General features: G+C 41.5%; 1 protein-coding gene across 2 annotated transcripts in view; it reads left to right on the top strand.

Annotated features, from left to right (window-relative positions):
• Positions 1 to 488: 488 nt before the first annotated feature.
• Positions 489 to 13,813, top strand: part of tcf7l1b (transcription factor 7 like 1b) — a 29,729-nt gene continuing 16,404 nt past the window's right edge. For both annotated transcript variants that reach the window (XM_041999354.1, XM_041999355.1), the window contains exons 1-3: positions 489 to 1,407; positions 1,528 to 1,600; positions 1,735 to 1,856. In XM_041999354.1, the coding sequence (XP_041855288.1) occupies positions 1,222 to 1,407; positions 1,528 to 1,600; positions 1,735 to 1,856 (381 nt within the window). In that variant the 5' untranslated portion in view covers positions 489 to 1,221. The remainder of the gene's footprint in view (positions 1,408 to 1,527; positions 1,601 to 1,734; positions 1,857 to 13,813) is intronic.

The raw sequence follows: 13,813 nt of genomic DNA on the forward strand, positions 1-13,813 counted from the left end.
TATCCCAGGTGTTAGTGCGCTTTGAATTCCCTCAACACAGACGTGCAATTAACGTAGAAGTATGTAATTATGACTTTTCTCACAAAAAAAAAAAAAAAAAAAAAAAAGCTGGCCTGTCATCTTCTCCAGTGGCAGTGTGGTGGCAGTATGGTTTCTGATGCCTTTCCTTAACAATACTGGAAATATCAACTGGTCACAGCGCATTACTAACTGCTGTGCTTATGTTTATTTGAACTTTAAAAACACAATGATGGGAACACGTGACTGGTGCAGTTCAGAATTAGGTGTTTGCTCCTGCTTTGTTAATTTAATCAATAATAATAATAATAATAATAATAATTTTGGTTGTCTGTAGCTTTTTTAATTACAGGGTTTGAGTGGTGGCTGCGCGTCAGTGGCTTGAGGGTTAAGAATAGCAGATCTGCATTGTGGTGAATGAAGTGTCGGTTTTCAGCGCTAACTCCTCCTCTACGGACGAGCTGCGCTTTTCTTCCACTTCAACAACCAAGTAGTTTTCGGAGAGCATTCCCCGGCAGCAATGTGGAGGGAAAGGCCGAAGAGCTAATTTTCTTTTCTACTCCACGCTCCTGCCTTGCGTTGCGTTTCTCTTCGTCTAGTTATGAACTTTGCGTTTGTTGGGGGACAAAACAAACCGTCCGTTATTGGGGAAGGCGAGTCAGAAGTAAGGAAACTGCAGACTGTCCGACTCGTGCTTTTCCCCCCTTTACTTTTTCCTTTTTTTTCCGCGTGAACCATTTTCTTACACATGGATATTAGGAGATAAAATCGGACGTGTTGCTTTCTCTTGAGTAGCTTTCTCGGTCGCTTGGACTGTGTTTTTATGTTGTCTCCGGGCTCTGGAGGAGGAGAGAAAGTGCCATTCCTCAGGAGCACAAGAAGTAGAGACGTAAAAGGACCACAAGTTGTCCACAAGCTGCGAAGGAGACGAAACTTTGCCAAGTTGCTGCGCATCCGGCCGCAGACGCCAAATATTCGTCGACATTTTCTCCTGCTGTTAACTTTACCTGTGGATTATTAACACGACATGGACCACGGAGTCGCGTTCAGAGGATGAAAGAGGAGTTTTGAAACATGGACTGATTCTTTTAGTTAGTTTACTGCAAGTGACACGTTTGGACTACACTGCTCTGGCAAAGAAAAAAAAGTCAGTTCTTGCGTTTGTTTTTCCTCCTTTGCGATCCGATCCACTGGTGTGCGAAAATGCCTCAGCTCAACGGAGGCGGTGGGGATGATTTGGGGGCCAATGATGAAATGATCTCGTTCAAAGACGAGGGGGAACAAGAGGAAAAGATATCCGAAAATGTGTCCGCGGAGAGGGATTTGGATGATGTGAAATCCTCCTTAGTGAACGAGTCGGAAAACAACAGCAGCTCATCGGACTCAGAGGTAAACACACTGCACAAATTAAATGCTCCCCACGGTGCTCAGCACGACCAGAAATGTGATTTAACAGTGTTGAAAGTTTTAATAGTTTCTTCCCCTCCGTGTGCATGTCCTCCCATGCAGCAAGCGGAGAGGCGCCCCCAAACCAGACCCGACTCAGAAAGTTATGAGAAAACAAGAGACTACTTCAGTGAAGGTAAAGAATTAAACGCCCGTAGTTTTTATTTATTTATTTATTCTTTTATTATTTATTTATTTATTACACTTCAGTGCGGAAATAATGCCACTTGTATGCCTTGGTGAGCCCTTACTTTTCTCTCTCCCTTGCAGCACTGAGAAGACAGCAAGATGGTGGCTTTTTTAAGAGCCCTCACTATCCAGGCTACCCGTTTCTAATGATTCCAGACCTCACCAATCCATACCTATCCAATGGTTCGCTGTCTCCCAGAACAGTAAGTTTCCCGGTGCATATGTTGTTCTCAACCCTGCATCCTTTATTCAATTTCACGCTAGAAAAAAAAAAAAAAAAAAAAAAAACTTTGGCTGTGCGTAAAAGTTCCTTATGCACTGCCAGACCGCCATATTCCCTCCAAGTGGCCTCTCAAGGAGTAGTATGCTACTAACTACTTCTTTGTTCTTTTGGGGGATATAAATGTCTCCCTGCCACCCACCCTGGCAAAGGCTTGTATATGAAAACTTCTCGTGAAGCTCAAAACTTATTCGTTCTTATTTTAGAATTAGTCCTTACCAGAAAATACTGTAGTGCACAAACTCTTAATATTTACTTTATAGTGACCTCTTTGCTGAAGCCGATCTTATCAAATATGCTATCACCATTATTGTCCTATAGCGTTTTGCAATTCAGAGTATAATATAGTATTATCTTTAGATTTTCACAATATTGTTTTGAGTTTATACTCTGACTTGGCTGTTTCCATTTTTCCACTATTGTGAGACTTTTGTGTCTCTTCTGTGTGCAGACCATCTTTAAATGCGTTTTAAACTCAATTAAGACACTTTCTGTACACTACAAGGCTGTTCCTTAAGTTCCATCCTGCAGTAACTACAATGTAATACCTCTCTTTGACACAGAAAGCAGCTCACTGCAGTGCCAGTGACAGACGATGTCCAGAGACTTTAAATGTCTAGATAAGATTGACGGTCTCAAGCGTGTTGTTGATGCAAACTTTGCAATGTGGTGGCGTCACAGGAGTTGTTAGCAAAGTTCTACACTCCTTATAATATTTAATATTGATTATTCCACTCATTTGCTGCATTTGGGGTTTGTTTTTTTCTTTGGGAGTGTTGTGTGGCTGTAAGTATCACATGTTAACAACATTTGGCTAATACGGCAGTTAGCAATGATGTACACATCACTAATGAGAGCCATCCCAAACAAAGGTCAAAGAAGATTGCATCAAACATGCACGATTTTAGGAAACTTAACCAACAGCATATGTGGAGCCTATTTAATACATTTTAAATGGGGCTGTGCAAACTTCCTTGAAATAATCCCTGCTGAAGAGCTCTGTTCCTCTGAGTTGAACACCCCCCCCCCCAAAAAAACAAAAACAAAAAACAAAACAAAAAAAAAACCTTGTCACATCCCCCCCAAAAAACAAGTACTTTCGTTAAGGCCTAGCAGGCATCTGACTGAAAAGACTCCCCACCACCACCACTCTCTCACCCACCCCCACCTTTCTGTCTCCTTTTCAGTGTTCCAGGCCCACTCCCCTCGCCTCCCCATACCTTCCATTCAATTAGAAAGGCGTTAGTTGACCATTGTTATTCTGAGCAGTCTTGATGGCTTCATTGGAGGTCTCCATTGGGCCTCATTAACTAAATGGCTACTCTCCTCACACTATGTGATGCATGGTACCTTGTGTTTTGTCTGTGTTGGTTGTTTTAGAGTTAAGTAAGAATACTAGTAAGATATAAACGTGTCTAAAAGAATTTCATTGTAATATTTGATCCTTTTTTTTAAGTCACTCGAAGTGAGTTAGAAATTTTAGCACTGTAGTGTAAATTCAGAGTTTTTTTTCACATCAAAGTCTTGCACTTTTTCGTATTTTTTTCCAGTAAAAACAAAGTTGAAAATTTAAACTTAAAGCAAAGTGACAAATAATTAGAGGGGATTTTAAATAGAGAGGTGTAATCCTCCATATTTGAAAAAAGAGAATGAGGTCAATAGGACAGAGGGAGCTGGCTGTGTCAATCATCACTGTGGCAGAAAATAAGCAGGCGGACAATAGCTGGCATACTTAGCAGCCGTCTTAAGGTCTCCATATTGCCCTGCCCTCACGGCTTAGTGTGAATGCTGTGAATGTGATTGATGAGAGGCTCAAGTTAGTACCTTTTTAGGCTCGCATTCATGACACTGGCGTTGTTTACACCTGTGGATTGTAGCAGTTCATTGCAGTCTGCTTTGATTACACACATACACATGGAGGTGAACAGCTTAGTTTGACTAATAGGCTCTACAGTTACATTCATCATCATTCTACGTAAAAGATTAGCTAGATTTAAAAAAAATGGCAACAGGGTGAGTGAATTTGTTTTGTCACCTTTCTGGTCCTGAGATGCAAACAGTTATGTTACTTGCAAAAACATGATTGATGCTTCAGCATGGCTTGAGAAAGCCCTGCTGGGTTGTACGTGTGCTGCATGAGACACATTAAAGTTATGTCTGCCAAACCAGGGCTACAAAATCTACTGTTTTTATTTCCAGGTGGAGAGCTGCAAGTTTTTATTGCTTTTAGCAAATATTTTTGTAATTATGATGTATGCTGGTATCTTCTTACATTTCCTTCTTTTTTTTAACCTCCATGTACTGGTTTACCTCCATTAAGCATTAAAATGCACATTCTGTATAACAAACATGAGATGCAGCTGAAGTGTCATTATGCAATAATTCTGCGCAACAGTTTGCTACATGAAGAAGGATTTGACTCCCGAACGTTAGGAAAAAATTTGGATGTGGCAACCCCATCATGAGCAATGAGAGACAGGCCTACATGGGATCAGCACAGAGTTCCCCTGAGGGCCAAGCATAACTGATTTAAAGCCTGCTCAGAGCTGACATTCCGCTGTAATCCACTGAGAGCCGAGGAGGAGGTTTTATGTTTGCAGAGATGTTCCACCAGACTTCTGCCTGCTGTGCAATGAAGGGCCAGAGCGTTCTTTTTTTCCCTCCAAAGTCAGCCCTACAAATCCAGCTCATTGTTTGTCAGCTCGCAGCTTTGCATTGTTCCTGTAGAGACGGACTAGTGCCAGATTTAATTGTTGAACACACACACTCTGCTTGACGCCACCTCTTGTCAGCTTCCTCAGCACTTTCAGATAACTCTGCTAGTACATCATCATCGCCGTCACTAAAGAGTGAAATGCCTCTTGTGTGTGAGAGGTGGCAAGTAAGCGAGAGCGAGGTTGGCCGCTCAAACATATCTTCATCAAATACGCGGTTGGACACTCAAACTCCCGAGCATGATTGTTGAATAGAAAATTGTTTGGAGATATGAATAGGGAGCTTGTATAAGTCTGAACATGTCAGCGGCTACGATTGCATGCCTCCCTGACTTCTTTTTTTCATTCTTTCTGCTGCTTTTGCTGCTTAAAAATGTGCGGACAAAGAAAAGTCAACACAGACATTGTCCAGCTAAATAAAAGGGCCTCTCCCTGCATAAGCAAAGCCTGTTTGTGTGGAGGTGTCTTTTCATCAGGTGGCTCACTGGGCATTTCACTCACCTTGCTGTGTGTGCGTGTGCGTGTGTGTGTGAATGAGCAAACAGGCAGCCATGCATGCCGAACGTTTGTCTGTGCTAAGTCTGTGAGTGAGTGCTGGGGGTTGAAGAGAGGAGGAGGGGGTGTTCAGGTGAGGCTGTGTGGATATTTTGCAACAGAGGGAACAGTGTACAGGGCTCACATTCTGACAACCATCAGTGTTTTATTCCTGAATCTTAGCTCGCAAATATTTTTTCAGCCAAGCACTGTGTCAACATGGCTAAGGTTTTTTTGACTAGGTTTATAGTTTTTAAAATATTTTTTCTTCAAAGGCAAACACATCTACATCGGTCTGGTGGCTCTATTCAATTAGAAACAGATCCCCAGCATCCACAGAAATGCTGAGAACTCTTGCCTGGAGTGATTAGTTTTGATAATGATCTCTTTGCCAAGGCTTAAAGAAGTAAAACTATATATATATATATATATATATATATATATATATATATATATATAGTATAATTTTTGAAAATATATTTGAAACATGAGAAAAAGCATCTTCCATTTGCATTTCCTTTTCATTATGGATGCTCACTTCCTAACGCTTGTACAGAGCTGTGTGAAATGGTGTCAGTCCTGGTGTGTATCCTTCTTTCTCTGGTCTCTGTGGAAAGCATGAGCTGGCGTCAATTCCTCCCGCTACCCCATAGCCTGCTAGTTCACTACCTTACCCACCCACTCGCCCGCTTGACATTAGAAATTCTGTTTATAGCTCTCTTTGGCTTCTCGAGCTTGGGGCCCATCAGGAGCATCTCTGCACCCTTTGAGGAAAGGATAACCAACATCTCCCCTCTCCAGCCGCAGACTCCCCATGTTCAGTGACATCAATGAATCCCTTTGATGTGCCAAGATGAATATGTGTGCTTTTTTTTTTTTTTTTTTAAATCAATTTATGTGTTTTTCTCATTTGCAATGTTTGGCCAGAGCTACTGTGCAGTTCGGTGTACGGCTTCTCCCTGTGAACATTTGGGCAAACTTGTGTTTGAGTTGAAAGACTTGTCGGCTAAAGGTTAACATCTCTAGCACACCTAAATTGTCTCCTCTTTTTAATCCTTGGAATGGTTTTGAGATTTGATTTTGATCTTGTTTCAACAAACTCAACAACACAACTCTCCTGTAACGAGGTTAAATATTAAGGTGCTTCTGTCAAGTGAAAATCTGTAGCCGTGTATGGAGGAAACTGCTGATCATGCCCACACACGTCTTGGCCCTGCTGTTGAACAATTGCAATTCTTAGCAGATGATCATCACTGCAGGTTTGAGTTACTCTGAGACTGAAGATAGCTGAGGCTAAAGCAAAGGAAATCCAAAACTTGTTCTCTCTCATGCTACACAGCTGTTAATTAAAAAAGTAAAGAAAAAGTTGAGGTGTTTTTTGGTGTTGTTTTTTTTTTTTTTTTTTCTGCAGGGAGTTAAAGATCTGGGAGATGGAGGAGTGGGGAGGTGGAGTCATGTATCATGTGTTTCGTGAATACCAGCTTAGTCCTGTCTGTTCTGTGGTATTAACCCAGAGCTCTGCTGCAGATGGGGAGGGTAGGGCCTCTGGATTTGTGAGGACTGTATAGTCGCACTCAATCTGAACTGATTGCAGTCAAAAAACAATTTTTCCTCAAACTTTTGCAAGAATAAATAGGTAAGATAATAAATCCACTATATGTTCCTTTAATCGGTTAAAGGCAAAAGCAGGGCTTCTTGTCCCTTTTTAAAATGTAATTTCCTTTCATAACTGGGAATTTTCTTTTCAGTCAAAATAATAATATTTATGGGTTACAACTTATTGATTAAATGTTTAATTGACAAGGTTTGAAAATGTTAAAAGTTATTTGAACAAGGCATATTTATTTGGCACAACCTTAGTGGGCATTTTACATTGCTTATTTTGAGATATTACATATAATTAAAGTTATAAGAATTTAAAATGTTCTCCCATAGAACTTGCCAAATTTATCTTTTATTATCTCATCATCTGACTGCCCCTTTCACCTCTAAAAGACTACACTTTTCTGAAATTTTCTGATAAACTGATCATTAAAACTATCTTACTTGTAGGCACATTGATGTATATCAGTTATGCGACGGTTGGGTGAGAATAAACTATTTTATTAGACTGTCCTATACAAGTATATGTGGCCCATTCATACCCATAACCACGGCTATTTAACTGAACTAAAGAAAGGTTTTCCCTCTGTAATTGTAGCTTAAACTCTTAGCTCCATGCTAATAAAATGTGATTGTGCTGCAGGAAGAAAAAAAAAAGACTCTAAACAGGGTTTCATCAGTCTGGTATTCCAACCAGCTGTTTTCAGTTTAAGCACTGCAGGCAGCAGGAGAGCGAGAGCAAGAGAGATTGCTGATGAGATGTGGTGGTGGGAGCATAAACTGGGGCAGATACGGGTGCTGATGTTCCTTTGCCTGTTATCCTGAGGTGGGCCTGCTTCCAGACCTTGAGGCACTCACTTATCAGAAGGATTCTGTCTCCCACAGAGCACTGCTTCTACTCCGTAGACCACAATGCTTTGCCATTCCCTTACAGTCACAGCCCAATCAGTGAACAGCAGGAGAATATCAGATCATGCACGTGTAGCATCAGCACTTCTGAGATTTACATCTGGCTCTTCTTCAGGTCACATACGGGACACATGGGCTGTTAAAGGCCATGTCATACTGTAGGTGTGTAGTATCAGTGAGGCTGAAGTGGTCATACTAAATTAAGAAGTGGATGGATATCTTTCCAGGATGAGGTTAGCTGACAGCAAGCAGAGCAGCTGTTCTTCTTGTTGAAGTTATAAATCAGCTTTGCTCTGAGTTTGTCCCTGTAATGGTGGAGCAGGGTCTTGTCTCCTGGCGGACACACACCATGGCAAGACGTTGCACCTGCATACAAGTGTGTCCCACTGCGCACAAACCTTAAACAGCTTACAGCTGATTGGGCTAACTTTAACTTGAGAACATCATTACTAATAAAGTGAGTGCAGCTCCACATATCTGGAATGGATATTTCTTAAGCACCAAGATATCTATACATAAAGACTACAGCTGGAATAGATGATGCGGCTGATGAAACTCATCCACCATCTGCAAATTCTGTTCTCTGGGCTTGAAAACGAGTAGTGAAAGTAATAGATCTTATGTCTGCGTGCATAAATCTTGACTGCAGCAACAAGGAATTTTCCATGTTTAATTCATTTATAGAAGTAGGACACATGTACCTCTGTGGTAACGTTTTGTATTTAAGTTGATTTTGTTGCTTAAATGTAATCTTTAATTGTTTATTCAAAATCACACGTCCAGTTTTCCCATGAGATCAGGCTCTTTGTCCTAATATTAGTAATAACTTCACCTTTCAGTGCCCCTTTCCTTCCCCCTGTTACCCTCATAAACCAATTGTACTTGTTAAAAGTCACAATGTTCTGCAGAGCATCAAATTTGATTAAAGGCGAGCAAAGGCACAAGTCATCTAAAATCTGTAGTCTCCTTATTTTGGGCCAGACTTGTGGATCCTGTTAGAATAAACAGCAGAAGCAGCAGAAACCTCTGATGAACTGAGGTTTTTTTCACATTGGCCCCAGCCTCAGGATATCACTCTTTCCTGACCTTATCTGCTCAATTTGAAATTATGAGGTAATGTTCTTGATTAGTTATGAGTAATGGCTATGATTGAGGGCCTTGTGCTTAGCAGACATAAGACAGTCTTCAGCAAGAGTGGGATTTCCCTTGTGCCTGCCTTTAGATAATCAGCATGATTAAGTTTCTTTGTTCTGAGATTTTATCATGTGATGTACTCAGGTTTTGTTTTAGTGCCACATCTTTCAAGGAAAAAAAAGTGTTAAATGTGTGTTTTGGATCTCGTGTCAGATGTGGCCTCTCCACACCTTCGCAGGTAAAATCCTGCATCTGCTCATGTGGTTAGAAACTACAAATTCAGATTACTTATTTTCTTCACATATAAAGTAGCTACATTAGAAAGAAAATCTAATCAACCATATATGACACAGAGCAGGCCAAGGAGCCCTTTTGTTTGATTTGTACATGGGTTGGAGGGGCTCGCTATTGGAAATCCCTGAAGCAGGCTTTAGGGGCAGGTCTGATTCTCGTGTGAAATGGGAAGGCTCTATAGCTCTCGGCTGACTTGACTGGGGCTGTATGGGTGTGTTGGCAGGGGGAGCGCCAGTTATGAATAGGGTCTTTGACTACCTCAGACTTGCCCTGAAAGGCAGGACAAAGACCCTAGGGCAACGGCTTAGAGCCTCACAGCTGAGCTACAGAATGCTTGGCCCAGTCTTCCTCCCTCTTTGCCCAATTTAAATACTACAGTGGCTTTCAGCATTCTGGTGACGGAGACTTGCATTCACCACGGCACATTTACCATCAACCACCATCTCTCTGTTTTTGTTTACAGTATACTAATCCCGCAGTCCTTCTCGTAAGTCATTGTATAAAATCCACGCAAGGTGCTGGTAATTATGCACCAGTGACTCTCCTAAACCCGCCCGAAGACAGACTCATGTTGTTCTTATTAGGCAGAATTTATTTTGCAACAGACGAGCTCTTGGCACATGTGTGCACCACTGCTAATCACAGCTGTTCTCTGAGTTGTTAATTATGGAGCATTTTTGCCTATCTTCGCGCAAGACTGAGATATTGGCAAGCAAACAGCATGAAACTTGATGCATACCTCTAATTGCTTGATTATTTTTGACAGATCTGTGCGACTCTTCAGCTTTCGAAATTTGCAAGGGGAGAATAAATAGCCATAAATCTTTTCCGTAGAGTTAATGGGGTTACTTGAGTCCTATCCAGACACTCTCTCCCAACAGAGTGTCTAGTTTCAGATGTCACTCAGAGCTTTGTTTGCCCCCCTCCTCCCTCCCGGGTGAAGGGTCAGAGGTCAAGGTTCAGGGCCAGTTGGCTGAGTGGCCACAAAAGCCCAGGCTTCCCTTCAGCACGGCACATCCGATCCCTTCTTCCACACCAGCCTGCAGCCACAATGAAAGGATCAGTTTGCAACATTTGTCTTTTCCTATTATAACTAAAAACCCTCCTGGATTCATATCAAGAGTGTAATTATGAGGGTTTCATTATAAGCTTGTAAAACAGGGTTAAAATCTTAATTGATTCTCAGTGGAAACTTGTCTAATTATGTAGGTACTTGCAGTTGAGTGTATCGCTCCACCCTTATCAGGAAATGTCCTTTAATTTTTTCTTATTTCTGTATTCTGAGACCACATTTGGCTAAAAATGTCCTCTAAGTCCTTCTTATCAACTCCTCTGCTGACATTAACATTCAAAAATGGCACCTCAGCAAAATCCCACACAGCCCTCTCAGTTTCTTTGTTCAGAACACCTCCAAAGTTTCAGCCCCCACCCCTCCCTACCCACAATCTCAACTTTTCTCTCCGCCCCACCATCACCACCCAAACATGTCCCCCAGCCAGGTTTATTATGCCGTTTCACGCAGACCAAAATTGCAGCTGCATGGAGAACAATCTGGAGCACATTAGCTCAGGCGCTGTGATTTATAAATTGTTTCTCAGGCCATAAATCCCTGCTGTAATTGTGCACAAGCACCCCAGTCTTTCTCCAGTCACACTCCCCCTCCACCCCATCCTCTTTCTCTCTCTCTCTCTCTGAGCAGCTTACAGTTCTTGGGTTAACATTTAATTGTTTGCAGAAGTGTGCAGTTTGGATTGAGGAGAAGTTGCATCGTAGCACAGAACCTGAGCTTGCAGAAACAGCTCTTCATGCAAGATAAACTCTCCTCCTTTTTCTTTTCCTTTTTCATTTTTTTCTGTCACGTGGTGGGAGCTTAACATTCAAATCTGATGGAGCATTTTGACTTCAGCTTCATATTCTTGTGGTTTGTGCTCTGCATTCCTTAATACTGTGTAATTGTAAGGGGCCTCTCCTAAACTCTGTCCCTGGGAATCTGATATTTACAGCAGCCCCTGATCGTAATCACCTTGTCTTTCTCATTAGATTGTATTGAGACTGAAAGATAGCAGCAGCTGTGTACGTTCTTATGTCCAGCATTGAGTTCTCTGTGGTCTGGTTTGTGTCATAAAGGTATTTTTTAACTGCAATAGCCCCGATCAATTAATGTCAGTCCCACAAAAATTATTTTTCCATCAAAAAGTTTTTTTTTTTTAAAGAGACCTGTTGGTATAAGCCTCCATAACCAAACTTCATCCTATCTTGCATTTTCTTTGTAAGCTTTTCCTCCCGACCTGAAGACCCGTGTTTTGACTGAAGGATTTATTCTCTGTAAAATTTCAGACATGTAAGGGGAGACCTACATGTGGACAAAAACTGAATTTATAGCCAAGCCCATCTCTAGCTCATGATTTAGCACTTAGACTCACTGTGTGAGGCGTGATGAAAATGAAGCCCTGAGACTGCGAGGAAATGACTTTTACGAAAGTTTCAGGTGTAAAAATGTGCTGGCAACCTTCCAGACCTCCCTGCAGCCTGCTGACAATACGCATAACTAATCCCAGGGAATGTCATGGTAACTTTGTGCTGTGTCACACATTGTGGAGGTCTGAAAGCACAAAAACATTCTCTAATTGGATACAAGGAAATTGTGGAATTAGAAAAATTTGTTTGTTTTAATCAAGATTTCTGTATTATTGTTGTTAATCTGTTGATGTTGTCAGTTATCATTTTTTTTCATATTTAGCCTGCTGAAAACAAAATATTTTGTAATTAGCCTGTATATTTTATTCCTTTTTTAGAATCACTCACCTCTAAATGTCTGGAAAACTATGAGTGTGTTATGTGTGTCCCATTTCTAGCAGTTCTTGTCCTGTGCCGCAGGACTGAGCGTTGAAACATACCTGTGGCATTTGAGTGTGTGTGTGTCTTTGAGTCAGACTGAGCTGGAGGAGACGGCGAGTGGAGCGAGTGGGGTTAGCAGTGGGGTGACAGGGATGTCAGGTAGTAAAAAGTGAGATGAGGCAGGGCCCAGAAGTCTGCGGGGCCTGGAGATTTGCGCCTTTGCACTCAGAGAGCAAACACAGCAGGCATCTGCAGGCAGCTGTGTGTGTGTGTGTGTGTGTGTGTGTACTGCTCAGGACAGGGGGTTGGGGGAGTAGAGCAGGGTGGTGGTGTTGGGTGGTGTGGAAGAGACAGAGGGGAGGGCAGAGGAGGAGGGAGGTGGACTTGCAGAGTGAACACAATCAGCCCTCTGTTTTCATAAGACTTGTGGTATGTGAGAGCAGAAACAAATGTGTTTAATTTAGCCTCTTTTCTTCTCCCTCTCTTGCCTTCTCCACTACACCCACTTATGCCCACCTCACTTTTTCAAAACTGACTTTTTCCCTTCGAGATGCTTCATTTCCTCTCTTGCTTTTGTCAGCAGTGCTTTTAAAAAGAAATCCAAGTTAAAAATAAAAATGAGAGACGAAAAACACTCGCTGTACTCTGACAGAAAAAAAGAAACTTTTGGTCATCATACTTAAGTTTATTCTCTGAGGGCAGAAGTCAATATTTGTCTCCAGCTTCTGGAAAAAAAAAAAGACAAAGATTATTTTTATGTTTTCGCTGTGTGTTTGGAGTGATCACCTTGCTGTGGTATTTGCCCTGTTCAACTTGTTGGACTTCTTATTGCCTCCTAAAAGCCTTGGCAAGAAAAGGCTGTATTATATTGGTAACTCATGCTGTCTCCAGTCAATTTGTGATTGGTCATAAATGAAAAATTCAGGTCTCACTTGTGTGTCACTGGCGTAGACTTGACACACACACAGAGACATAGGAATTTGATTTCTAAGTTGAGCTTTACTGTAAACATCCAGTGGAGCGCTGGTAACCACCTCGTGTTCTGGAGTTAATTATACAGATGTTTACAACTGTAAATTTCAATGAAACGAGGCAACTCCCCAAACAGTTAAAAAAAAGGTTGCGTTCCTGTTCAAGTAGTTCAACAATGCCACAGGACATGAAAAAGGACAATATCTATGACATTTGAGGTGTAGCTTGTCCTGACACCAGATCACGCTGACATTAAGGGAAGCAGTTTGTGACTATTGAAAGCAGATCTCCCAGGTATGGGAAACCACATTACTGACTTCACATAATTACTGTGAATAACTTTGCACCCTCCTCTGTCTTTATGAGATGGCCTTGCTCTTACCAGATGCATAATTATTTTCTCCTGTGTCTAATTATGCAGTGAGTTTTATGTGACCTGCTGTTCTACTCTTACAAAATTACTCACTTATTCCTAACTGTAACCTCACTCTCCTTTAAGTGTTTGATTGTCATTACCTAAGAGTCAGCTAGATGATGGACCGAAAACAACTGCAGCTTCATTTAGGATCCTACATGAGCTCTATGGTAATGGTCTGGATGCAGGATGTAAGAATTCTGTAACCAAGACAAGTAAAGTCATTGAGAAACAAATAACTGCTTGAGTTGCAAAAATGCAAACTCCTGCTGAAGCAACTCGCTCACCAGCGGAGAATGTTAAAAAAAAACTTTTCAGGGGATGGTGTGGGTTGATTTATCTTGGCCTTGTATTCTGCTAATGCAATTTTATTACTGAAACAGCAGTGAATACACCTCAAGGACTTTTCAAATAAACCTGGATCGCTTGTTTGGCCTTGCACAGAATATACATGAAGTAGTCATATGA

The sequence above is a fragment of the Melanotaenia boesemani genome, chromosome 11 (genome assembly GCF_017639745.1).
Source record: "Melanotaenia boesemani isolate fMelBoe1 chromosome 11, fMelBoe1.pri, whole genome shotgun sequence".
In the NCBI taxonomy this organism is placed as follows: Eukaryota; Metazoa; Chordata; class Actinopteri; order Atheriniformes; family Melanotaeniidae; genus Melanotaenia; species Melanotaenia boesemani.